Here is a 27,401-nt window from a genome sequence, read left to right as displayed (position 1 = left end):
GCCGCCCCAAGCACGGTGGCACGCAGCGGGGGGCGCGCTGCCGCTCGCCGGTCCCGCGGCTCCGGTGGATCTGCCGCAGGCGTCCCTGCCGCTGCTCCACCGGAGCCGCCCCAAGCTTGGCGCGCTGGGGCCTGGAGCCTGCCCTGGCCGGGAAGCGGGCGTCTTTGCTCCCCACCCGCACCGGGAGCGGCCGCGGCCGCTCCTGCGGGACACAGCTGACGCGCGGCCCGCCCGGCTTCCCGAAGTCACCGAACTGGCTGGTCAGGTGAGCAGCGGCTGGGGATCACGTGGCTTCCCGCTCTCTCCTGGCCAGGCTGGAAGCTCAGTTGTGTTGCAGCTGATCCTGGTGCCTGGCCCGTCCCTCTCCGCCTGGGTGAGTGAGCCGGTCCGGCAGGCGGGGGCCTGGGCAGGCTCCGCGGGCGGCGGGCGCTCGGGGGTTGCGGCGCTGGGGCGGAGGGCTGATGCTGCTTGTTCCTTCGCTCCAAAGGCGGCTGCTTGGCAGTAGGGTAGGTGGGGGCTCTGGCTGTACAACCTTAAAAGTGCCTTGGGATCCTGCAGGATGAGGCGCTGCAGACTTCGGGTTGCTAGTTCGGCAGCTACGGCTTTCCATCTCTGCCTACGCAGAGCTCAGCCATGTGCTTCTTTAGTTTCCTGTGGTTGATGAGTTTGAATTGGGGTCCTAGATGCAGACTGCTCCATTAGCACGGACTGTGCCGTGTTCCACCCCGTCTGAGACCGGAGTTGGTTTATGGTCAATTCCTATCCAGGGACTGTTCCTTTTCTGTTGATAAGGTGCAATAATAACATCTTGCCATTCAGATTTCCTTTTGTTCTCCTGGTGAAGAGTGCCAGTTGACTAGCACAGGAGCCCAGTGTACCTGCAGAGTAGGTACAGGCAGGGCCGGCCTTAGGATTTATGGTGCCCTAGGCGAGATTGTTAAACTGGTGCCCCTGTGCCTGATCTGCTCTTAGTAACACAAACATAAGCTTACAGTATTGGAAAACTTGCCACATTCACGTTATTAAAACCAGTTTAACTTAATTAAGCACACTGTAATGCTGATGGACTAGCACTAAAGAAGCAGCACTATAAAAAAAATTCTGATATGACAGAATGATGCAAATAATATATATTTTATTAATTTATCAAAATTTTTATTGGAAATTTATATGAAGAGGTATTGAAACAAAGATTTGTTTTTAATTAAAAGCAATCTTTCTGGCTTTTTTGGCTGCAAAATCAGTAATAACGTCATCGTATGACAAAGACAAAGTCATGTCTTGTTCGATTGCAAGAATAGCAAGACCAGTTAAGTTTTCCTGACTCATGGTAGAGCGGAGATAGTTTTTAATGAGCTTTAGTTTTGAGAAACTCCGTTCTCCTGATGCTACTGTTACAGGAATTATCAGTAGAATACAAGTGGCAATGTACACATTAGGATATATGTCAACAAGTGTGCGGGTATGAATAAACTGTACGGTGTCCATCACCGATTTTGCATGTGGCAACATTGATGACAGTGTACTCAATTCTTCATACAGTTCAAGTCCATTTAAATCAAAACTATCACCGTGCTTTGGCAAACAAAGTTGTTAAATGACAGCCTAAATGGCAACACAGTACTGCTTTCATGCTTGGCTCACCTCCTAGCCTGCTGGTCCAACAGCTGCAATAGACCCCAAAATCCACCTCCTGGGGTGCAGAGTGGCAACAGCAGTAGCAAACCCTCAGGTGCAATCACACGCCAATGGGCACGACCACCAGCCTTACGGACCATGGTGAAGTTAGCACAGCATCTGATCTCAGACAGGTCACCCATGGAGCCACAGCAGCTCATCTTGCCTTGTGCAGCTCCCCCCAGATGAGATGGATCGCTGGCAGCTGCCAGCCCGGGGAGAGGTGCTCCCCAGCTAGGGTGGCCAGATCCAGATGTCCTGACTTTATAGGGCCAGTCCTGATATTTGGGGCTTTGTCTTATATAGGCACCAATTACCCCCACCTAGAGTGACCAGACAGCAAGTGTGAAAAATCAGGACAGGCAGTAGGGGCGGGGGGAGGGGAGTAAAAGGAGCCTATATAAGAGAGAGGCCCCAAAATTGGGACTGTCCCTATAAAATAGGGATATCTGCTCACCCTACCCCAACCCCTCGTCCTGATTTTTCACACATCTGGCTAACCCCAACCCAGCCCTGTGTGACATTCCAATCCTGGCTCGCTGCCCAGGAAGTGAGTTACTTTCACTTTCCTCAGCAGGCAGCCAGCCAACCCTCCCCTCACCTATCCCCCAGCACCTCACCCAACCCAGCCCTGACAGAGGGGAGGGAGGAGAGAGAGAGGGGTGCTCCTGGGGAGGAGGGAGAAAGGAGGAGGTGCTCCGTGGGGCGGGGGGGAGAAGAATGGATGTTATGGGGGACAACAAAGGATACTGGTTCCAGAGCCACAGAGCCTGCCTCACCTCACCTCAGCCGGGGGGAAAGAGTCACACTCACAGGTGAGCCCCTACCCCCACCCCTTCCCAGAGACCCCAGCAGCCAATCCCATTCCTCAGACTGTGCTGCATTCGGCTCTCTCTAGGACCCAGCAGCCCTGCTTCTACACTGTCTGGGCTGCCTGCAGAGTGGTGCCCCCAGGGAGAGTGAGGCCCTATGTGGCTGCCTATTCTGCCTATGCCTAAGGACGGCCCTGGGTACAGGGCATATTGACCCAGCTTCCTGCATTAATATATTTCAAGACAGGGCCAGTCCTAAAGATGAATAATAACCTAGTTTTCATGATCTAGTACTGAGTGATTGGAGAGAAAATGATTCACAAACATTTGTCCCAGCCCTGGATTGCTTTTTCCTCTTAGCCCGTCCCCTGCCTGGCTCTTTGTTTAACATTTTTGGAATCGTTTTTTGTTTGCACAATGTTGGGGAGTGGCTGCTCCTAATGTAAACACTCGAATTCAGATGCAGACAAGGGGGGTCACGGTAGGTGTCAAGAGTGTTCACCCTCTTTATATGGCCCCTGTCACCCTAGTATCTGAATCTCTCACCATCTTTAATGTACGTGAGGTAGGGAAGTGCTAGCATCCCCATTGTATGGATAGGGAATGGATGCACAGAGAGACCAAGTGACTGTCTGTGGTGGAGTTGGAATTTTGTTGTTAAAGTTTTGGTCTTTTGAGTTGGGAGCATAAACCATCCCATGTGACTTGGGGAACCAGTAACACACCCTGAATAATGAATAACTGAAATGAATTTGATCCTGGTTTCAGCAATTATCAAATTCATTCATTATGTTGTTCATAATGAATAGTTCACTCGACTCTAGACCTGGTTAATTCTTGAGCTCTGCTGAGACTGCAAACTGTGTGGGTGATTTTTTGCAGTGTGAGCAATCTGTCCCAGTAGGAGCTAGCCTGAGACCCTCCAATGCTCCATGCAGTTCAGGGAAAGCCATCAGATGGTAACAACTTGTAATTGCTACTGACCTGGGGCTAGTTTGGGACAAGTAAACTAAAAGTTAAAGATTCTATGTCCCCCTTCACCAGGTCTCTGAGCTTCTTATCCCCTCATTGTAAGTATGTTTAGATTACTACTGTTTCCCCAAAGTCGGGGCCTCAACATCCTCAGATCTCTGGGAATCTCTCCCAATTTTATCTTAGGGGAGATTGCAAAATCCAATGCCCGTTAAAGTCAAGCGAAATACTCCTGTTGATTTCCCTGGTGTTGGACTGGGGCCCCTAGGAAGGAGCAGTGTTATGAACATTCAGTTGTATTAAAGAATTCAGGGGGCACATTCAGCATCACCATGATCATATTGTGATATCCGTTGGAGTTTTGCGCACAGATCAAAGCAAGAAGATGATCCTGAGCTTTTAGAGCAGGCCACGTCCCAGTCCTTTAACACATCCCCTTTATCAATAAAAAATAACACTTTGCACTTCTGTACAGCCTTCCCTTTGAAGGTCTCAAAGAACTAGAGAAATGTGGACAACATTGTTATTGTCCCAGTTTGGAGATGGGGGAAAGTGATGCCAGAGGATCTGGGCCAGACAGACGTAACCAAGATCACACAGCATGTCAGTGGCAGAAGTTAGAGACATGTCTCCAGCCGGTCCTGTGCTCCAGCCACAAACCGCAGAGGAGTTCTGCTTCTCTTTACTTTTTATTGTCAGGACAAATGCAGCTGCCTACACACCACTTTTCTTTAGCATTCAGTATAAGCCCAGCATCTCAATAGGGTATAAATCATTTTCTCCTTCATATTTTGGGAGGAGTTTGTGACGTTGAGAACCTGAACGTACTGAACGTACAGGTCTGGCAGTACAACTTGGTCCTGACAAGGAGCATCCCTTCCCCTGCTATTTTACTCCGTGTGGGCCCTCCTGGGTGGAAATTCTAATGGAATCGTAGAAATGTAGGGCTGGAGAAGTTGTCTAGTCCAGCCCCCTGCACTGAGGCAGGACTAAGTCTAGGTATACTGACCTGCTGACGGGCGTCTGTCCAACCTGTTCTTAAAAACCTCCAATGATGGGGATTCCACAACCTCCCTTACAGTTAACTATCCTTACAGTTAAAAAGATTTTCCTAATATCTGATCTAAATATCTCTTGCTGCAGATTAATCCTGTTAACTTCTTGTCCTCCTTTCAGTGGCTGGGGAGAACACTTGATCACTGTCCTCTTTCTAACAGCCCTTAACTTATTTGAGGACTGTTATCAGGTGCCTGCTCAGTCTTCTTTTCTCAAGACTAAACATGCCCAGTTTTTTTAACCTTTGCTCATAGATTAGGGGTATGGCTACACTTACATTTGTGCAGCGCTGGGAGTTACAGCTGTGTTCGTACAGCTGTGTAGGGCCAGCGCTGCAGTGTGGCCACACTAACAGCTACCAGCGCTGCAGTGTGGCCACATTTGCAGCATCTGCAGCGCTGTTGGGAGTGGTGCATTGTGGGCAGCTATCCCACAGAGCACCTCGTCCCATTTTGGCGCTGTGGCTTGTGGGAAGGGGACGGAAGGGTGCGGGTCTTTCCGCTTCCTGTTCCAACGCCCCGTGGTGCTTTGCTACACATTCCAAGCAGTTTGGCGCCATTGTGAGTCTGCAGCGCGATTTCTGTTACAAATGGAGCCCGAGCTGCTGAGGACCTTGCTGATGAATGTTGCCAGCACATCACGCATGACAGTGGAGCTATTCCTTCAGCTCCAAAGTGACAGTGAGGAGTCAGACGATGATATTGATTCGCCTGACGAGCAAGACACTAAATTGCTTGTGGCAGTAACAGACGTGCTCAGCACCGTGGAACACCGCCTTCGGGCTCGGGAAATGAGCACTGAGGGTATGTCTACATCTACAATTTTGCAGCGCTGGTTGTTACAGCTGTATTAGTACAGCTGTATAGGGCCAGTGCTGCAGAGTGGCCACACTTACAGCAACCAGCGCTGCAAGTGGTGTTAGATGTGGCCACACTGCAGCGCTGTTGGGCGGCTTCAAGGGGGGTTCGGGGAACGCGAGAGCAAACCGGGGAAGGAGACCAGCTTCGCCGCGGTTTGCTCTCGCGTTCCCCGAACCCCCCTGCAAACCACAGGGAAGGAGACCTGCTTGCTCGGAGATTCGGGGAACGCGAGAGCAAACCGCAGGGAAGGAGACCTGCTTGCTCGGGGATTCGGGGAACGCGAGAGCAAACCGCAGGGAAGGAGACCTGCTTGCACGGGGGTTCGGGGAACGCGAGAGCAAACCGGGGCAGGAGAACAGCTTCGCCGCGGTTTGCTCTCGCGTTCCCCTAACCCCCCTGCAAACCGCAGGGAAGGAGACCTGCTTGCACTGGGGTTCGGGCAACGCGAGAGCAAACTGGGGAAGGAGACCAGCTTCTCCGCGGTTTGCTCTCGCGTTCCCCGAACCCCCCTGCAAACCGGGGAAGGAGACCTGCTTGATTACCAGACGCTTCCTCAGGTATGCTGGGATACCTGCTTATTCCACGGAGGTCAAGAAAAGCGCTGGTAAGTGTCTACACTTGATTACCAGCGCTGGATTACCAGCTCTGGATCCTCTACACCCGAGACAAAACGGGAGTACGGCCAGCGCTGCAAACAGGGAGTTGCAGCGCTGGTGATGCCCTGCAGATGTGTACACCTCCTAAGTTGCAGCGCTGTAACCCCCTCACCAGCGCTGCAACTTTGTGATGTAGACAAGCCCTGAGTGGTGGAATCACATCGTCCTGCAAGCCTGGGATGACGAGCAGTGGCTGCAGAACTTTCGGATGAGAAAAGCCACTTTCATGGGACTGTGTGCTGAGCTCGCCCCTACCCTGCGGCGCAGGGACACGAGATTGAGAGCTGCCCTGCCAGTGGAGGAGCGGGTGGCTATTGCAATCTGGAAGCTGGCAATTCCAGACAGCTACCGATCGTTGGCGAACCAGTTTGGAGTGGGAAAGTCAACCGTTGGAATAGTGTTGATGCAAGTTTGCATGGCCATTAATCACACCCTGCTAAGAAGAACCGTGACTCTGGGGAACATGCAGGACATTGTGGATGGCTTTGCACAAATGAGTTTCCCTAACTGTGGAGGGGCAATAGATGGGATGCATATTCCTATTCTGGCACCACCCCACCTGGCATCCGAGTACATTAATCGCAAGAGGTATTTCTCTGTGGTTCTCCAAGCGCTTGTGGATCACCGTAGGCGTTTCACTGACATTTACTCAGGATGGCCTGGAAAGGTGCATGATGCACGCATATTTCGGAACAGTGCCCTGTTCAGGAAGCTGCTGGCCGGGACTTTTTTCCCAGACCGCAAGATCACAGTAGGGTACGTCGAAATGCCCATTGTGATCCTTGGAGACCCCGCTTACCCCTTAATGCCATGGCTCATGAAACCGTATACAGGGAAGCTTGACAGGAGCAAGGACCGGTTCAACTACAGGCTGAGCCGGTGCAGAATGATTGTGGAGTGTGCTTTTGGCCGTTTAAAGGCGCGCTGGAGGTGTCTCTACGGGAAGCTAGATTTGGGGGAAAGCAGCATCTCCGCTGTTATATCCGCGTGCTGTACCCTCCATAATATTTGTGAAGGGAAGGGTGAAAGATTCAGTGAGGAATGGACCTCCGAGGTTCGACGCCTAGAGGCTGAATTTGCACAGCCAGAGAGCAGGGCTACTAGAGAGGCCCAGCAAAGAGCTTCAAGGATTAGGGATGCCTTAAGGGAGCAATTTGAGGCTGAAAGCCAACAGTAATATTTGGTGCCTTTGCAGTGCCCGTTTTTCCCTTGGGGTACAGTATTTCTCACTTTCTGCAATAATAAAAAATGTTTTATAAGTCAAGAAATCATTTATTCAAAATACAGTACATAAAAGGGTAGAGGGGTAGAGTGGTGGACTGTACATTCAGAGGTTTGAATATGTCCTGCTTGGATTGCTGTTCAGTACCTGCTGGACTTCAGGATTAATATGCTGCATCGTGATGGGGGTTGAGTGCATAGGGTAGGGTTGTAGTCCTCAGGGCTGGTTGAGGTACAGTATTTCTCACTTTCTGCAATAATAAAAAATGTTTTAAAAGCCAGGAAATCATTTCTTCAAAATACAGTACATAAAAGGGCAGGAGGGTAGGGTGGTGGACTGTACATTCAGAGGTTTGAATATGTCCTGCTTGGATTGCTGTTCAATGCCTGCTGCACTTCAGGATTAATATGCTGCATCATGATGGGGGTTGAGTGCATAGGGGAAGGGTTGTAGTTCTTAGGGCTGGTAGGTGAACGTACAGGTGTTGGGGGCAGCTGGTGGTGGTAAGAACCAGGCTGCTGGAGAAAGGTGTTTTGTGCAAACACTGGGGAACAAGGGAGAGAGCTTTGGGAGGGGTGGGGGTTACCACGGTACTGATCTGCCTGCATGGCTACGAGAGACTGCATACAGTCAGTTTGGCGAGCCAGGAGGCTTATCAGCTGCTTTGTGCTTTTCTTGGTAGCCAATTCCTTTCTCCTGCTCTGTGTTTGCCTCCACTCATGCATTTTCTCTCTCCAGTCCTGCAGCCTCTTACTGTCTCTGGCGTACTGATTCATAACTGCTTTGATCAAATATTCTTTTGATTTTCTAGGATTTTTCCTCAAGTTCTGTAGTCTTCACGCAGGCGGTGATAGGGCTGGATTATTCAAGGACACTTAAAAAAACATAAATAGAAACATTTAATACAGAGGCTACGTTGTTTATTATCACAGTGAAGGAGTTTATAGACTTTTTGTAGCATCATTCCCACATACCTAACATAGCACAGAGAGGCCACGGCAGCGAAGGCATGGCGAGCAATGGGGTGAGTGTTTCTGCCGCGACTTCACCTGGAAAGGGGAACTGCCTGAGGGCTGGGGTTTCTGTGCATTGGGGAAAGCAGAGGGCAGACAGTTGGGGACCTGCACTGAACAATCATCACTACATTTTCAACAGGATTTTCTACTGCCAGATATATCACTGCTGCGTATTACCTGGGAAGAGAGGGAGGGTCTTCTACAGCAATGTGGATTCCGCCCTGGCCCCTATGCAGCTTGCCTGTGTACAGCAATGGTCCCCCCACCCCTCGCGGCACAGTGGCGCGGACGAGTTAGCCTGACCAGGACAAGGACGACAGTGGCTCTTCCTATAAACTTGCGCAAGCACATTGCCCACGCTCTGGCTGCAACTTTTAAAGAGATTACCGAGGCCAATTACAGAGACGTGATAGACCAAATCAATGGGCTATTCCACATTTAGGCATGCAGGCAGGCAGCCATAACCCCCACCCTCCTCTCACAAAACATTTCCATCCTAAAAATAAAATCTGCTTACCGGGAACATGCTCCTCTGCTTCCTCTTCACCAACAAGTTCCAGCTGCTGCGACTGGCTAGCCTCCTCCTGGCTTGAGAAGAGCTCCTGGCTGCATGCCTCCTGGGACTCCGGGGTGTCTCCTTCCACCCCAGTAGCCTCACTCTCGGCTTCCTCTACACCCTCCCCCACTTCTCCCTGCTCTGAACTCTCCATCGTGCTCCTCGGATTGGCAGTGGGGTCACACCCAAGTATGGCATCCAGCTCCTTGTAAAAATGGCAGGTCGTGGGGGCAGCTCCTGAGCGGCAATTTCCCTCACGGGCTTTGCAATAGGCACTCCACAGCTCCTTTACTTTTACCCTGCACTGCAACGCGTCCCGTTCATGGCCCCTTAGTAGCAAGGACTTTGATATCTGCCCATAGGTATCATAATTTCTACGGCTGGAGCGCAGCTGTGATTGCATAGCTTCCTCACCCCAAAGACTGATGAGGTCCTGCAGCTCGGAAGTGTTCCATGCTGGGGCTCGTTTGGGGCGTGGAGGCATGGTCACTGATTGATTGATTGCACTGCACACCTGGCCGAGCAAACAGGAAGGGGATTTTTAAAATTCCTGGGGCATTTAAAGGGCAGGTCACCTGAGCACAGGGCAGTGGAATGTGAAACGATGAGCAGAGTGGCTGAAAAGGTATGCTGGGATACCTCCTAATACCCTGGAGGCCAATAAAAGCGCTGTTGGTGTCCACACTTGATGACCAGCGCTGCATCACCAGCGCTGGAATTGCTACACCCCAGGCAGACCAGGTGTACAGCCAGCGCTGCAACCAGGGAGTTGCAGCGCTGGCCGTGCTTTGCAAGTGTGGACACAGAGTGAGTTGCAGCGCTGTAACCCCATCACCAGCGCTGCAACTCTCCAGTGTAGCTATGGCCTCTGTTTTCTAAACCCTTTATCATTTTTGTTGCTCTCCTCTTAACTCTCTTCAGTTTGTCCACATCTTTCCTAACGTGTGGCTACACTGGAGAGTTGCAGCGCTGGTGGTGGCTTTACAGCGCTGCAACTCACTCACCATCCACACTTGCAAGGCACATACAGTGCTGTATCTCCCTGGCTACAGCGCTGGCTGTACTCCACCTCAGCCTGGGGAATAACAACTGCAGCGCTGGTGATGCAGCGCTGCCCTGCCAGTGTGGCCACCAAAAGCGCTGTTGTTAGCCTCCAGAGGTATTCGGAGGTATCCCAGAATGCTGTTCAGCTACTCTGCTTATCAGTTCGAACTCTATTGCCCTGGCCTCAGGTGACCCACCCTTTAAATGCCCCAGGAATTTTAAAAATCCCCTTCCTGTTTGCTCAGCCAGGTGTGGAGTGCAATCAGTGAATCTTTCCAGGTGACCATGCCTCCACGTGCCAAACGAGCCCCAGCATGGAGCAATGGCGAGTTGCTGGACCTCATCAGTGTTTGGGGGGAGGAAGCTGCGCAGTCGCAGCTGCGCTCCAGCCGTAGGAATTACGATACCTTTGGGCAGATATCAAGCGCCATGCTGGAAAGGGGCCATGACCGGGACGCTCTGCAGTGCAGGGTTAAAGTGAAGGAGTTGCCGAGTGCCTATTGCAAAGCCCGCGAGGGAAACTGCTGCTCCGGTGCTGCTCCCATGACCTGCCATTTTTACAAAGAGCTGGACGCGATACTTGGGGGTGACCTCACCACCAATCCGAGGATCACGATGGACACTTCAGAGCGAGGGAGGAGGGGAGGAGGAAACCGAGAGTGAGGGTACTGGGGTCGGGGGAGACACCTCGGAGTCCCTGGGGGCATGCAGCCAGGAGCTCTTCTCAAGCCAGGAGGAAGGTAGCCAGTCGCAGTAGCTGGTACTTGGTGGAGGACAAACAGAGAAGCGGGGTCCCGGTAAGTGGCTTTTATTTTGAGGATGGAAATTTTTCGGAGGAGGAGGGAGGGATCTGAATGCATGCATGCATGCCTAGATGTGGAATAGCGAGCCCAAAAGCGGCGTTCCACGGTGCTGAGCATTTCCGTGAATGCCAGAAGCAATTTAGTGTTATACGCGTCAGGCAACTCGCTATCATCGTCAAACTCCTCATCACTTTGGAACTTAAGGAATAGCTCAACTGCCAAACGTGATGTGCTGGCAAGACTCATCAGCATACTCCTCAGCAGTTCGGGCTCCATTTCCCCCAGAAATTACACTGCACAGAAACTGTTGAGAGAGTCAAGATGGCACCAAACGTGGACGGAAAAACAGGGATTGCTGGGATATGAAGTGATGCATCACAGGGCGTTAGGGCAGGAAGCAGAATGACCCACACCCTCCGCCCTATTTCCACAACCCACGGTGCCAAAATGGGACGAGGTGCTCTGTGGGATAGCTGCCCATAATGCACAACTCCCAACAGCGCTGCAAATGTGGCCACACTGCAGCGCTGGTAGCTGTCAGTGTGGCCACACTCCAGCGCTTTCCCTACACAGCTGTACGAAGACAGCTGTAACTCCGAGCGCTGCACACCTGCAAGTGTAGCCAAGGCCCAAGAGCTGGACATGGTATTCCAACTGAGGCCTCACCAGTGCTGACTAGAGCTAAAGTGAATGAGGTTTTCATAATATGGACCCATCTCCTCAGGGAGTAATGAGACCTGCAATGCTTGATTCTGTCTTAGTTATCTAGGTATTTATAATGTGTCTGTTGCCCTGGTGTCTGCAGCTAAAGTTACAAAAAAACAAACAGACCGTCTGTACAGCTGTAATCTCCCTGCTCTCTTTGGGTACGGCTACATTTGGAATTTCAAAGCGCTGCCCCGGCAGCGCTGCGGGAGCGCTGCTGCGGCAGCGCTTTGAAGTGTAAATGTAATCAGAGCGGCAGCACTGGGAGAGAGCTCTCCCAGCGCTGCATGTAAACCACATCCCTTACGGGTGTAGCGTGCAGCGCTGGGAGCCGCGCTCCCAGCGCTGCTGCCCTGATTACACTGACGCTTTACAGCGCTGTATCTTGCAGCTCCGACTACACTCACACTTCAAAGCGCTGCTGCGGCAGCGCTCTGAAATTCCAAATGTAGCCATACCCTCAGTCACACACCTCCTTCCTTATGTAGGCTGAGTTGTACACTCAGCCAGGCCCCTTCCTCACTCCAGCTGTTCCCTCCCCTAGTGAGGCCACTCAGCCCCCCAATTCCAGCCAGGCCCCTTGCCCTCCATTTCAGTCAGCTTCTACCAAGCTGGGCCTTCGTTTGCATGTGGATTACACACACAGCTTGGCTACTTGAGCAAGGAAGAGTGCGAACCTCTAGTATGACTACCTGGCCACTCTGTTTTTCCAGTTCCTTACCGAACAGCCACTGACAGGATGGATGTTCCCCTAGTTGAATTGCAAACACAGGCCCTGAGTCATCCCTGGCCTGGCGGAGAATCCAGTGCAAGGGGGAGCAGCTGAACCCTGCCCTATTCTGGAGCTGCTGGGGGCTGGTTCAGCCTCTCGTGCAGGTTAAGCAGCCCTTGGGACTGTCTTGCCTTGTGCTCTGGATCTCAGGGTGCTTGTGGGCTTTGTGGCAACTGATAGATATCTAGGGTGTAGGAAAGCCCCTGCTGCTCTCCTGCACCAAAGGTGGGGAGATGCAGAGCCAGCTCTGGGCTGGCCAGGGGGATCCTCTATGCTAGAGGTATTCCCCAGCATTGCCAGGGCTGCTGCTTTGTTTTACATTGTATCCCCGGCTTTGGACTTCGGGCAAATAGCACCTGCAATTTGTCTTTAACGTTAACATAAACAGACGAGTAGGCGATCCACAGGGAGCAGATGAGGAAGACAGTACCATTTTTACACAATCATGTATGTTCAACATTGTCAATCCCAAGCATTCAAAATCATGAGGTAGGCCCCCAAAATCATGCAATTGGCTTAAATCAGGTTTTTTTTTTTTAAAGTAATACCTTTTGGAGTTCATTCTGTCTTTGTGGGATATAGCATTTAGGGGGTCATGTTCTCAAGCTTTTCTCCACAACCATGAAAGTTAGAAACCATAGGGTTTGTATTTTTTAAATGCTGAGCATCTCACATCATCACATGACTTCAGGAGCTGGGGCTTGAAGGAAAGCACCAGCCAGTCCAAGAGTTGCAATAAAATTGCATGACTTGACAACATTGCACTTTTTCCAACCACAACCACATTTAAACGTCTGATGCAAGCCCTTTAGAACCTCTTTCCGTGAGTGAAGCACTGTGTTATGTAGATGTGCTCAGAACAGGGTTAGAAGGCTGGCAGCCTGTCTGTACTAGTGCTCCCATAGCGCTACTGCCGCTGTAGCCCAACCAGTGAGAGCAGTCCTGGGAAATATTTAGGAAAAGGCCCAGTTTTAACAGGGCCACCCAGAGAGGGGCAGTTTGCCCCGAGCACCTGTTTGAGAGCTGAGTGGCATTGAGACCTGGCCCTGGGGGGTTGCACTACCACTCATGGAATTTAGCCTGGTGGCCCCTCCAAAATGAGGGCCAAACCTGAGTGGCCCGGTGATCCCATGTGCCAGGTCACAATGCCCAGAGTGGGGAGCTGGGCCTAACCCCATGGGGCAGGAGCTGAACCACTGCTGTAGAGTGAGTGCGGTGTGGACTCCCGTCCAACCCGTCCCTACCCCCTGGACTGCCCTTCAGTGGCTGTCTTTTTTTTTTTTTTAAGGGGGGGCCTCAGTTTCAGATTTTGCCCCAGGCCTCCCAAAACCCTCTGTTTAGGTTTGAGTGCCAGCACCCCCAAAGGGAACAGTCAGGAGGGAAAAATGGCTAGAGCGTAGTGCAGGGCAGGGTGCGTAGGAACAAGAAATGAGAGAAGTGGAGTCAGATTCTAGAGAGCTTGGGGAGCAAGGAGACATTTGAGCTGTATGTGGAACATGAGGAGATAGCACTGCAGGTTCAAGAAGAGGGGAAGGACATGGGGCCAGCAGAAGGGAAGGAAGACTATCCTGGCAGCAAGGTATTAAATGGGCCGGAGGGAGGAAGCAGGGGATGGCTAAAGAGGAAGGTGCTATGGCCAAAACAGAGATTACTAGAGCAGGACTAATACCTTGGCAGTGGGAATGGAGAGGGAAGGACACAGTTGGAAGATGTTGTGCAGATAAGCAGCAGGATTTGACTATAAACACAGTGCAAGCCAAAGCAAATATATTTCTTCCACTCAACCTATTATTGAAGGTCTCCTGAGGCAGAAGTGAGGATCAAAGACTAAAAAAAGTCAAGCCAAACCAGGAAGGACTGAGGCTGCCAAGTAAATGGGTGTAGTTAAATGCTTGAACCGTCCCTGCATTATAAACCTGGGCTTACAATTGCTGGACCCGGGGCTCACAGCCATGCTAATGTGTCCATACTGCATTACGCTGATCTTCTGACTCAGGTCTGCTGCTTGAGCTGTGTCCACACTGCAAAATAACAGGGCTTGGACCTGAGTCGCAGCAGGACCCAGCTCTGATCCATCCCTCTAGCAGGGCCCTAGGACCCAGGTGCTGAGTGCTTGCTACTCAAGTCAGACTGGCTTGTGTGTGGACAGAAGTGGGGCTTGGGCTCAAACTTGGGTCAGAGCCTGGGCTTAGTGTGCTGTGTAGACACACTCCCTCCTCTGCCCCATATCTGTTCTACCCTGTGGTTGAGATTTTGATGACGTGTTTGTTCCCATCACACTTGTGGCCCAGAGCAGAAAGGCTTTACAGTCTTGAGCCAGAGAACACGGCATCCCCCTCAGGACAGCAGAAACAAAAAGTTCACCGCAGCCAAAGCCAATGGTCCAGCTCAGAGAGGATATTGGGAGAGGGTGCCAGTGCACTACGGGGCTGGTGGCGAGTGTATGTTCAGGACATTTGAGTGCACTGGGCCGTTGCTAGTGGATAATGGCACTGGAGTACACTGGGTAGGGATACTGCAGTGCTTTGGGGTGCAGCTGTCACCATGGAGGTGCTTGTGGGGACAGGCGAGGCGTTGGACTAAGCCATTTTGCTATGGCAGACTGGAGTGCATGGGGCGTAATGGAGTGAATGCAGGAGAATTGCTGTGCAAACCAGAATGAGTCGTTGAGAGGAGGACCTGACACTATGGTGCTTTGAAGGATGTGTGGGGCAGGATGGAAGTATCTTACTCTGGAGTTTTGGGGGTGCAGGACAGTATGTGATGGCATAGTGGGGTACAGGTAGAATATTAGGAGGCCATATGGGTGGGGTGCTGGGGTGCAGGTGGTGTAGTAACATGCATAATTACAGTCAGGGCTCTGGGTTACTCATGGATTGCTGTACTGGAGATGGGGTTTGTGGAGGAACAATGACAATGCTCTCAGACAGCTGGACTAGAGGGTAGAGGAAGTGGGGCTATGGAAGGAACCCTAATGCAGTAATGAGGGGATGATACAACCTGCCCTCGGAGGTAAACAAAGGCAGAGAGGGGTGATTAACAACTAGAGCCACTGTAGAACCCTACATAGATAGGTAGGCTGGGGTGGCCTGAAGCTGATAACAAAAGGCCATGATTTGCATAAAGCTAGGTTGAGAGAATGGGCTGGACATGCCATATCTCATCATGTTCCTCTCCATGGACAGTCTGTGGTGGATGGGTGGGTGGAGCCCTGTGACCTGCTCGATGACCCACTGCAGAGGGAGGATCCCCCGAGTGGACCTCATTGATTTCTGAAGCAGGAGAGGGCTCTTTCCACTGAAAGATTTTTGTCTCTCTCTTGTCAGTATTTATCACTCACTCCAGAGCAATGAAGTTAGCAGCCTCTGTCTCTGGCCTGGCCCTAGTGGCCTGTGCCCTGGCTCTGGAGAATGGACTCATGCGGGTGCCCCCGATGGGCTGGCTGGCGTGGGAGAGATTTCGCTGCAACACTGACTGCAAGACGGACCCTGACAACTGCATCAGGTGAGTGAGGCAACGCCAGGGGCTGCATCTGGAAGTTCTGTGTGGAGACGACGTGGTGTGAGGAGAGAAAAGGCAAACTGCCCCTACTTTTGCCTCGCCCTGCAGCTGAGGGCACCATGAGGAGTTCCCACGCTTCCCCTCTGCATGTTAAGGGCTAAAGCCTCACCTTTTCGTAATGCTCTGTTTGAATAGCTTTTGGCTTCAGTGCTTTGGAGAACGAAGGTAGAGGGGGATGTAGAGACACCCCAAGCAGCACCAGCATCCCCCTCCACTTCATATCCTCCCCCCTCATTCAGAGATACCTCGGTCAGAGTCCATCCCTCCCATGTCCTATCTCCTCCCCGCCCCTCACTGACTCTGTCCCTGGACATGAGTCCCCCACCAGCTATTTGGCAGCTGGGGGAAATAAAAGGCATAGGTGGTAGGTAGAAGGTTGGAGCAGAGACATTTTGGGGAGGCTGCAGAGAAGCAGGAGCTAGATTATGCGATAGCATCCTGCTTGAGAGGATCTGAGGTGAGAGAACCAGACTCATTTCACTCATGACTCAAGTCAGATGTGATGCACAGATCGCTAACCCCTGCACCATCACATCTCCGTGCCATGAAGAGTAATTTTAAAACATTCTGAAAGCCATTGAAGGAACATGGAAATTGCCGCACTGGGTCAGAACACTGGTCCATCTCATCTGTCTCCCACCGCTAGCAGCATCAATATCTCATGCTTCAGAGGAAGACTTAAAATTGTCAGCACACACCTAATTGTGCAATATGACATCCTGGAGGGACACTTCTTCCTGGCCCCAACTGGGGGGAGTGTTGCCTGCACACGTTAGGGCACCCCACCTTTTCCCAATTTGTAGGGCTCCAGGCAAAAAGCACCTACCCTTACCCAATTCGTAGGGCTCAGGGTGTAACTAACCTGGTCAGTTTAAGTACCCACACCCTTTCCCAGTACATAGGACTCCGGGTGTATACTACTTCTGCAGGACCTTTTACCAGTGAAAGAGCCTTTTACAGTAATATACTACACAACCTCTATTTATTAACAATCACCAAAAACAGAATGCACACATTACACATACAGTGCTCACCACTCCCAGTAAGACAGAAGAACTTTTCTTGATGGCCAGTAAGGATCAGGTCCATCTGGGGGACTCCAGTTTCTGCATGGTGTCATTGGCTGAGTGTTGAGGTCTGGGAGCTCTGATCTTTGGGGCTGTGTCCTGGAGTTGATTCCCAAAGAACTTCCTTTTGGACTCCAGCTTATATAGTGAAATTTGAGTTCTTTTTAGCTATATCTTAACCAATCATTGTACTAAAATTTTACTAACCAATCGTAACATAGTGTAACAAAATTCTTTAACCAATCCTACCCCACCACCTTAATTTACACTTAGCAAAATTAATTATGTAACAGACATAAACAGTTAAAGAACCACACAGAGACCATACAGATAAACGATAGAGAAGTGGGGACCATAATGACAAAACAATAAAGAAATTAGGATTTCACAACCACAACTATTGCTAAGTGATTTCTTGACAGACGGGATGCTATCAAACTAAGGATTTTTTGCCTTTTTTTTTTAATCATCTTAAGATCTGTTTCTTTATCTAGTGATGGTGGGTGCTATTAGGACAGGAGAGCCTTCTTAACAGCCTGATATTACATTGTTTTAATATAATTTAGATGGAATGTGAGGATGTGACTTCCTGCTTCTCAGCTAATGGCTGCGGCTCGGCTGCTCTTTTAATCTGGTTGCAGACGAAGGCCTTAGGCTTTAGGCCTTACAATATGGCTGCAGACAATGGCCTTCTCCTTACAGGAGGGATGGGATGTTCCACGTATGACCTGAAGCCACAGGGTTGACATCCCTCCTAATTGTACTCCAGCTGGTGTCTCCGTGTTTGCTGTTCTTATTCATGGAAATGTCAAACCTAATTTGGGAATCTCCTGTCCAGTGTATGGAATCTCAGCAAACCTTTCAACATCTCCCACAGAAACAAGACACTCTTTTTGGAGGGGAGGGACAATGCTTCCTTTCTCTCCAGCAGCAGAAACACACCACACTGTGGTGAATCAGGATGCTGCTCCTTTCTGTGCTGAGGCCACCAAGAAGTACTGTGCTTAAAGCAAAGGCCAAAGGGCATTCTGTAGCACCAGCCTGAGGTCTGAAACATTGTCAGCCCGTCCCTCTCGGCCCTGTAAAATGATCAAGCAGCCATTTCCCTGGCTCCTCTTCTCGTTCTTTGATCCTGCTGACAGTCAGGGTAGGTGGAGGATGATGATCTTGCAGTGTGGCGTGTTTGCAAAAGGACTCGTGCTTTGGAGTTGAGCATGCAGAGACATCACAGCACGGGTGCCCCGCCGGGATTGCTGATTTACATATAATATAAATGAGCCCCGACCATGTATTTTTTTTCACTTAGCTAGTCTATATAATCATATGTTCCTGTCACTGTGACTCTTACACAACCTCCTTCCCTCCCTGTGGTCATTCTGTGACACCCCCTCACAGCAGCTCGTCTCAGACGCCAAGCTCTTCTGCATGGGCACCATCTCCCAGCACTCTGCGGTCCTGGTCCTGCTTGGGGTCTCTGAATGCTACTGTAATACAAATCATAACTGTAGCCACTCCCTCGGAGGGATAGACAAAGCCCCCCCCCCCTTTCTTCTCCCATCAATCACCATTATTTGGAGCTTGTCCATTCTCTTTGCGTTGCCTGGCTTTTTTCTTCCTGGTGTCTCCACTCAGGTGACTCCTTACTGTGCCAGGTCCACAGGGGAGCCAGCCCTTGAGCAATCAGTGACCATACTGCTAGCTGGCAAGGGGTGGAAAGCCCAGTACGCAGGGGACAATAGAGTAAATAAAATGAATCCCAGCAAAGGAATGGCACACCAGAAATAACTGCATAACAAAGGGGGACTTTATTAGGATCAGGAAGCTAGGATCTGGGGAAGGAATGGGTTACAGTTAACTAACTGATAAACATGGATAAATAAGCCATTTCCTCACCTCCGCACACTCTCAAACTCCTCCAACCCCTTCTTCCCAAGGAAGATGCTAGGCTGAGGTTGTGTGTCCTGAGATGGAGTGTTGCAGCACTGTGGCATTGGCTGACTTCAATAAAAGTCACCTTCACGTTTTTTCTTCACCTCTGAGTGGGACAGGGTGCTCTCCAGACTCTGGCCAGGCTCGCTGTTCCCTGGCCTGGAATCCTCCTGGTCTCAGCTGCCTCTTGGCAGCACATGTGGGGTTGGATCGATCTCTCTCTGTATGCTGGTCCCTGCAGTTACCCAATCCATGCAACTAGAGTTTCACAGCAGTGGGAGTTCAATGGCTACTCCCTGATCCGCGCTCACTGTCTCTCTCCAGACCCAGATCACCTCATGCAGAAGCCTCCCAAGTCCCTGTTGTCCCCAGTAGGGGTTTCTAACTCCTTCTGTCCCCTCCCCTAGCTCCAAGCAAGCTGGGAATGGGGTGAAGGGACTTTGGCAGCAATATGAGTCATAGCCCTTTTGGTAGGGCCCCCCAAGGCTCAGTCTGGAGTCCAGGAGCTGACAAACTCCAGGTGGAGGTCACATGGCCAATGAGGGAGGGGGCTAGCCCCTCTCCCTACAGGCCTCATGAGGTCCCCACTGACAATTCCGTGTTCTGTTCTGGGACCTCGATGGAGAGAGATTGAGAAACTGGAGAGAATTTAAAGAACAAACCTGCTGATGGAGTTGGAGGGCATGACTTGAAAGGAGAGAGCGAATGGACAAAACTTGTGTGTCTGCACAGGCCACGAGGACTGAGGGAGAGATCTAGCTTCTATTGACAAACGCATGAAGGATGTAGACAGCAAGGCGAGTAAAGAGAGGGAGGATAGTTCAGTGGTCACAGCACTAGTTTGGGACTTGGGAGCCCCAGGTTCATTTTGCTGCTCCCCATGAACTCCTTATGTGACCTGAGCCTCCGTTGCCCCATCTTCAAAATGGGGATAACAGCATTTTCCTATCTCACGGGGATGTGGTGGGGATAAATGCATTGCACATTGTGAGGGGCTCAGATACTAGTCACGGGGGACAGATAAGTGCTTTAGAATTGTTCAGGCTCTGCAAGCTACAAGGAAGAATAACGGGAAACATTTCCTATTGATGACATCTGGTGGACAAGGGAATAGACTCCCAGGAGAAGTGGACATTGCTGGAGTCCTTTAAAACTGGACTGGACAAAGCCTTTGAGACTCTGCTGTGGAGACCAGACCCCTGCATTGGCAGTGACAAGGGAAGATGGAACCTAAAAGGTCTTTTCCGTCTTGGTTACAGGTTGAATGACTCCATGGTTTTTGTAGCAGCCTTTGGGGATAAAGAGGAGCAGTTGCTAAGTGTTGTTATTAATAATTAATTATTAATTATTGTTTTTTTACCTCTTCTTGCCCTGAGCCTGTTCTCTCTCTCCCCATCCCCGAGGTAGCGAGAAGCTTTTCGTTGACATGATAGATCGTCTAGCAGACGATGGCTGGAAGGAGCTGGGCTACGTGTATGTGAACATAGATGATTGCTGGATGGCGAAGAAGCGGGACGCAACGGGGAAACTGATCCCAGATCCCGAGCGTTTTCCCAGTGGGATCAAAGCCTTGGCAGATTACGTGAGCTGATTATTTTGGTGTAAAGGCAGGATCCAGAGAGGGAAGGGGCAGGGGATGGGGAGCAGGGTGGGTTCTCGTTAGTTCAGTCACATCACATCTTGTGGCCTTGAGGCATGAGATCCGTGACCTGAGAGATGTGGAAGGTGACGCTCTAGCACAGTGAGAGAAGCTAAAGTGCTGTCCGCTCTGACATGCTCCCCCCACAAACTCACACCTGCCCTGAGTGGCAGCCAGGGGCTTTCAGGTTCTCTCACACCCCTCTCCTTTGCACAGGCACACTTCCGGGGACTGAAATTGGGCATCTATGGAGACATGGGCAATTACACATGCGGTGGCTACCCAGGAACCACGCTGGACCGAGTTGAACAGGATGCCCTGACCTTCGCAGAGTGGGGCGTGGACATGCTGAAGCTGGATGGCTGCTACTCATCAGAAGAGGAGCAGGCCCAGGGTAGAGACTGTCTCCTAGGCTGTGTGGACTTGCAGCCACGCCACTGTTACTGTCCTCAGTGTCAGAGAAACTGAGAAGACCTTTTTTCTTTATGCTAAAGCAGAGCCTCTCGCAGCCTGTGGGCCACCCCAGATGGGGGCTGTTGCACGTATCAGGGGAACAGGGCTGCCATCTTGATTCCTACTCCCCATCTCCATAACTCATTGCATTGATGCTCATGGTGCTTCCCATGACCAACTGGGGCAGTCTCTGAGGATGCTGGTGGCACGTTTCAAGAGGAGTGTGCAGAAATGGCTGAATGTGGGACTGTGGCTTGGTAAAAGGTTCAGAACCTCTCTGCTAACGGGCACAAACCTATGTCCTGTTAGGTTCATTTCCTTGTGCCTGCCGTTCTGGATCTTCACCTCCAAGCTAGATCCCTAGCTGAGATTTTGAAGGTGTCCAAAATACCTGCTTTACAGTGGGGCTACAGAACCTTCAGAGAAGACCCTTACACGTGCATAGGATGTTATCGTGGGGAGCGTGGGGGAAATTGTCCTTACTGACCATAAGGCAGAGCTGTTTTTCTACAGAAATCCCATTGATGGCCTGAGAGTGGCTTGCCTGATGGGTCTGTGCTTTGGTGGGGGACCTGGTGGTTTGGCAGTTCTGATGGTGTGGGGGGATAGGTTTCAGCCTCACGATCTGAGTATGGGTGGAGAAGCCCTCAAATATTTGATTTCTTAAGGAAGGCAGCTTCTGTTATTCACCTCTCCTCTCCCCCCACCATCCTTGAGCCCCTTTCTTTCTACTTGTGTGTCTCTTAAAGTAGCCCATTAAAAATCCATGTAACTAGGTTCATCTGAGTGATCGTTCCAGAAAGTGCTGCTGTTTTCCCCTGTCAATGCCAGCCTTTCCTTGACCAATTGGATTTCTTGTCTCTCATAGGCTACCCTAAAATGGCAATGGCCTTGAATGCAACAGGCCGCCCTATTGCCTATTCCTGTAGCTGGCCAGCCTATCGAGGAGGGCTTCCACCCAAGGTAAGGCTCGCCCTGGCAGATCCTGGGGTTCCTTTGATTTTCCTGTAATCGTCCTGCACTGACTGTCCTGGGGAGGAACTTTTATTCAGCGTTGCATGAATTCCTAATGCCTTCTTTTCCTACCCCTCCCCCACCCCAGTTGCTATGATTGGCTTGTGGGCACTGATCTCCCAAAGGGACTGTGAGCTGTCAGACAGGCTGTGGATCCAAGTGGAAGGATTCCAGGCTGGGGTGCAGGAGGAAGGGCAGTGGTACCAATCTTTGGACCGGATTGTTAATATAAAAGGACACTCCTGAAAAGTGGCGATGTCTGCAGGAGAATAGCTGAAGTTAAATGTGGAAAAGAGGCCTGTAGGACACCTCTTGTCCATCCCTATCCCAGCCAACCCAGGATCATTCCCCACCCATGTATTCTTCAGAGCATTGTCCAGTTTTAAATGTCTCCAATGATTGGCCTTCCACCAACTCCCCTGGGAGGCTCCTCCGCAGTGGAGCATGAGTTTTCCCTTGGCGCACTCTGATTCCACCCCCACCTGTACTCTAGGCCTTTGGATCACCCTGAACAATCCCCCTCCTTCCCCCCGCCATTGCTTACACCCTTCAAGTGTACTCGTGGATGTTCATTGTGCCCTCCCCTGCCCCCAGTTGCCTCTAGCTGGTTAGCCAGGCTGTTCAGCTTTCCCCACAAATGAGGTACCTTGTCCCTTAGTTGCTTGGTGTTGCACTTCTCTGAATTCCCTCAAATCCATCAACACCTTTTGGCCACTAAGGCTCTCTGAACTGAGCCCAGCGTTCCCAGTGAGTCTCACCGGTGGCTTCTGAACTAGCGATGATAAGTACAGTGTGAGCGTGGGTGGGGGTGGTATTTTTCCCCCGCCCATGACAAAGGTGCATCCCACCGCTCTGTGGGCACACACCCCCTCTCTCATTCACCTGAATTCCCTTCCTGTACACCTTGTTCTCTTCCAGGTGAACTACACCCTCCTGGCGAACATCTGTAACCTCTGGCGTAACTATGGTGACATTCAGGACTCCTGGAACAGCATCCTTTCCATCGTGGACTGGTTTTCAGCAAATCAGGATGTGCTGCAGCCGGTGAATGGCCCTGGCCACTGGAATGACCCAGACATGGTAACTTCAGGCTGTTGATGGTGGAGAGGAGGGTCTCCAGGGATTTCCTGTCTAGAAGTAGGGTGGAGAATTGGAGATCATGGCTGGCAGGAATTCATTAGCCCACGGCACACTATACAGGTCTGCAGGCTGCCAGAGCTGCCTAACCCTCATGCCACATCCCTCATCCACCCTGAAAAGCCCTGTCTAGACTAGGGACAAGGTGGGGGTTTAAACGTGTTAGTATTTTAATTAATACATATTTAACATCACTGAGCACAAATGGGGCTGGACACCTTTACGACTGTGTTAGCTGGGCATGCTCCACCAGCGCGGGAGGGAAAGGGCTTGCCAGGATGCCAGTGCTCTCCATGGGCTGGGTCCTGCCACTGGGAGCAGCAGTTGTCTTGCTAATGTGTACCCCCTGCCTTCTGCTCTTCCACTCTCTCCTCCTCTGCCCCACCCCACTGTCTGGCTCCTCTCCTCTGTGCCACAGCTGATCATTGGAAACTTTGGCCTCAGTGATGAACAGTCCCGATCCCAGATGGCCTTATGGACGGTGCTGGCCGCCCCACTCTTCATGTCCACAGACCTCCGCACCCTCTCCCGCAGCTCCAGGGAGATTCTGCAGAACCGGCTGATGATCAAAATCAACCAGGACCCCTTGGGAATCCAGGGACGCAGAGTCCTTAGGGTACAGAAGGGCACGTGTGGGAACCCAACTGCATACGGGCCAGGGAGAGGGGCGTAGATGGGGGGGGAAAGCCATTGAGAGGGACTGGCTGGGTGTCAGGGGTGAAGGCGAGCCAAGCCAGGGAATGGCTGTGGTTAGCTGAGGATTTATGGGGTTAGCATAATATTGGGGAGGCCTCGCCAGGGGAAAGGTTGAACTAAGACTCGCTTGTTAAACAGCTCTAGTATTCCCCTTCTCCATTCCCTCCCCACCAGACTCGGCTGCTTGGTTTGTCCTCCCATGCCCTTTCTTGTCTCTTGGTTTGGAAAGGGTTACTCTTGGGACTCTGAGGCCACTGGTGGGTAGGAGGGCGGCCATCAAACAACCTCAGTTCACTCCCTCCTGCTGATGGCTGATGTGTCAGTGTGTGGCTAGGCACCTCATGCCCAACAAAGAGATGTGATCCGTGCTGCTTCCAGGCCCCTGCCAGGTCAGGTTCATGAGCCATCCCAAGAGCTGATGAGCATTTGGGGGAATGGGTGGCAGCTGCAGGGAGAGGTGCAGTGAAGCTGGAGATGCACCTAAACTCCCTCTTTCTGCTGCCCCTGTGCTTCCCTAGGAGAAGTCTCATATTGAGGTGTTCCTGCGCCCGCTTTCCCACTCAGCCAGTGCCCTGGTCTTCCTCAGCCGGCGGACGGACATGCCGTACCGCTACACCATCTCCCTCAGCAAGCTCAACTTCTCCGCCAGCGCCGTGTACGAGGTGAGCAGGGAAAGCACAGCAGGTCCCATCCCAACGCCCCTGCCCCACGGGCCCCTTATCTCCGCAGAGTGGGGAGCTCAGCCCCCATGTTCACACACGATGCTTTGCAGTCTGGAGTCCCCCTCCTACTCTCTTCCCCAGAATGTAGTTTGTTTGTCCTGTCTTTCCACCCTCAGTCTCACACAACACGTAATACTGTTGGAGACCACAAGCCAAGCCCATAGACCCAGTTACATCCATCATACATGCTGGGACTCATCCCTCCCCTGGCACAGTCATGCCAGGGATTAGGCTGGACTCTGAATGCTGCAGTCCTGAATGTGGGCAACTGGGCCCTACACGTTGTGGGGGTGGGGAAACAGCTACGAAGCTCCTGCCCCTATTCTTACTTCAGGATGGTGCTGGGGCAGGGTGGGGATTGGGTGGCAAGTGACCGTACCAAATCACTGACTAGCCTGGCTCTGGGACTTTGATGGTGTGCTCGCAGTTAGGCTGTGGTCCCCGTGGCTCTCACAGACCAAAGTGAGTTAGGCCTGGTCACTGTGTGGATGAGATTTCTAGGAGGTGATAGGGGGAGCGTTATCATGGGCCTTGGGTTTCCTGGGATCATTCTGATTCTGGGTATTTTCAATGGAGTCGTTCCTACTCCTGCAGCCTCTGATCAAAATCCCTTGGGGCTGGATACAGTAGTCTGCCTTTGTTGTGTAGTGTTACCGTGCCCCGCTGCATAGCTGCTTACTCGGCCTGCCAGAGCAGGCTACACTTCCTGGGATCTCTCAACTGCCTTGGAAGTAAAGGTTTTTTTTACATACTTTGGGATGAGAGGCACCATGCAAATGCTGGTAACAACCACCTCTCTTTCAGGCACAGGATGTGTACAGTGGCGGGATCATCAGCGGCCTGAAGGCTGGAGAGAACTTCACTGTCATTGTTAACCCCTCGGGCGTAGTCATGTGGTACCTCTATCCCACAATGTACCTGGATCAACCCTTGGATTTTGTCAGACAGCGCCCCCAGGGAAAGGGCTTCCACCCATTTGCACTGTGAAGCCAATCAAAAAGGAAGAGGATGGGGGCCAGCTGTGATTTTATCCAGCCCCGATGGGTACATGTTGCTCTCTGGCCAGGAGCGACTCCCCTGAGTGTTTCCATCACTACATGGAACAGACGTTTTGCTTGTTCACAGTCGCAAACTAATGATCTGCACATAACCGCTTTGTGCCTTGATTTTCCTCTCTGTCAACCAGAGAGAATTATCACCTCCCTCCCAGGCATGACAGGAGGGTTAATTCATTACTGATTGTAAAGTGCTTTGAGACCCTTCCCTGGATGGTGCCAGAACACGGCCAGTGTGAGCATTTGATAACTCTCGCTACTTGAACACTTGGCTTTGAGCCCGTGCTAGAGTAGCAGGGGCTGAAGGCAGTAGCGTAACTCGGTGAAGGGGTCATTTCCCCTAGATTTGCAGTAGGGCCTTAGAGCTGACCCCTGACGTACCTGTCACGAGGAGCGAGTCTCCTGGAAGTGCTATACCAGCAATCACATGTTCCATCGGGGGGGAACTTTCCTACCATTTCCTTCGCTTAGAACTCACCCCCTTCCAGTTGTAAAACCATTAGCGCCTGTAGGAGGCAGCATTGTGCGGCAGCAAGAGCAGGGTCCTGGGAGTTAGAAACTCATAAATTTCAGTGCTGCCTCTGATCTCAGCAATTGCTAAAGGCGATGTCTGCACTACCTCTGCTACAGTGGCACACCTGTGGGGCTGCAGCACCCTCAAGTAGACCCTTCCTGCACTGATGGGTGGGGCTTTTCCATTGGTGGTGTTAATCTCACCTCTCCAAGAGGCGGGTGGCTAGGTCGATGGATGAATTCTTCTGCCATGCCAAAAGCAGGGGCTAGACCAATCTAACTGCAGTGCTCAGGGATATAATTTGTCACAGCCCTGAGCGATGGAGCTAGGTTGATCTAATTTTTAAGTGTAGACCAGTGGTTCTCAACCCAAGGCCCAATCAGCACTCAGCTATGGCACATGTGACATCCTCACAGCCATATAGGTAGTACGTATATTGTGTGGATGCAGCCCATGTAACACAGAGAGAGCTGCATATGTGGCCCACAAGGGTAAATCAGTTGAGGACTATTGGTGTGGACCAAGCTTTAGTTTCCCCGTCTGTAAATTGGGGACAATACCCCTCCCATACCTGAAGATTATTAGTCATATTTAGCACTTAACATCTTCCAAGTGCCCTACAAATAGGAGCTTGAGCATCACAGAATCCCAGCCTGGGTGAGCCTTAGTAGTGCCCTGGTGCTGGATACTGAGGCACAGGGAGGCTGTACAATAAATCAGTGGCAGAGCAGAAATTAAACAGGACTCCCTGGCTTGTGCTCCACCCAGCCTGCCTTTTCAGTTAGTTCACAGAACGGGGTGGAGATTTACAGTAGTCTCCACTGATTTATGCCTTATCATCTTTAAAAAACCACCACCGCTAAATGTACGCAGCAGGAAAGCAGCAGTGTACAGTGTCTGTTTCATTGCCTGACGGGCTTGGAAACACTTGTGCACTCACAATCTTGTCCAGCCGAGAACTGCCTCGTATTAGCACTAGCCTACCCAGCAACTGAGCTGGTTGTTCCTGCTGGATGGGGACAGGCTCCCTTCCTTCTCTAGCTGGCCAACATTCCAGGATTTCTCAGGGAAAGGTAGCTGTGCATGAATTTGTTCATTTCCATGACCAGCTTTTTAGCCATTAATACACTGCCAGGGGACTGCATTAGGAGCCTGTCACTTGCATTGTGGGCCCGAGCCACAGCTGGCTGCACTCCATTGTCTGAAAGGGAACCCTGTTGCTATGTATTACAGTGTAAGTTGTGCTAGAGAATTAATGTTTGAATAATGTATTTGTATGGCCAGAACAGGAACGTTGTAACTGGAAGGAAAACAGCCTATCTTCTTCATCCCAGCTGGGCCCAAACTGACAGCTTAAGGGCTGGGGAAAGTGGGGTCTGGGCTACTCTGGGAGAATTCTGCACCAAAAAATTAAAAATTCTGTGCCCAATATCAAAATTTTGCAAAATTCAGCATATTTTATT

General features: G+C 51.2%; 1 protein-coding gene across 3 annotated transcripts; it reads left to right on the top strand.

Moving 5' to 3' along the window:
• The first annotated feature begins 127 nt into the window (after window positions 1–127).
• Window positions 128–27,401, top strand: NAGA (alpha-N-acetylgalactosaminidase). 3 transcript variants are annotated; one of them, XM_030547612.1, is made up of 9 exons: window positions 128–265; window positions 15,478–15,655; window positions 20,116–20,290; window positions 20,564–20,741; window positions 21,669–21,763; window positions 22,733–22,894; window positions 23,370–23,567; window positions 24,166–24,309; window positions 25,174–27,401. In XM_030547612.1, exons 2-9 carry the CDS (start codon window positions 15,501–15,503, stop codon window positions 25,354–25,356), a joined length of 1,290 nt encoding a protein of 429 aa, XP_030403472.1. In that variant the 5' UTR covers window positions 128–265; window positions 15,478–15,500; the 3' UTR covers window positions 25,357–27,401. The 3 variants fall into 3 exon arrangements, with proteins under 3 accessions (XP_030403472.1, XP_030403468.1, XP_030403479.1); XM_030547608.1 differs by having other exon boundaries at window positions 129–373; XM_030547619.1 differs by lacking the exon at window positions 128–265 and adding an exon at window positions 12,618–12,640.

Source organism: Gopherus evgoodei, chromosome 1 (assembly GCF_007399415.2).
Source record: "Gopherus evgoodei ecotype Sinaloan lineage chromosome 1, rGopEvg1_v1.p, whole genome shotgun sequence".
NCBI classification, from domain to species: domain Eukaryota; kingdom Metazoa; phylum Chordata; order Testudines; family Testudinidae; genus Gopherus; species Gopherus evgoodei.
Note: the sequence above shows the minus strand (reverse complement) of the source record. Positions and strands in the feature narration are given on the sequence as shown.

Excerpts from the sequence above, each read along its gene's own strand:
- NAGA (XM_030547612.1), top strand. The coding sequence starts at position 15,501 with ATGAAGTTAGCAGCCTCTGTCTCTGGCCTGGCCCTAGTGGCCTGTGCC. Across the intron at positions 20,742-21,668 it reads AGAAGAGGAGCAGGCCCAGG|GCTACCCTAAAATGGCAATG; the intron begins GTAGAGACTGTC and ends TGTCTCTCATAG. Across the intron at positions 23,568-24,165 it reads AGGGACGCAGAGTCCTTAGG|GAGAAGTCTCATATTGAGGT; the intron begins GTACAGAAGGGC and ends GTGCTTCCCTAG.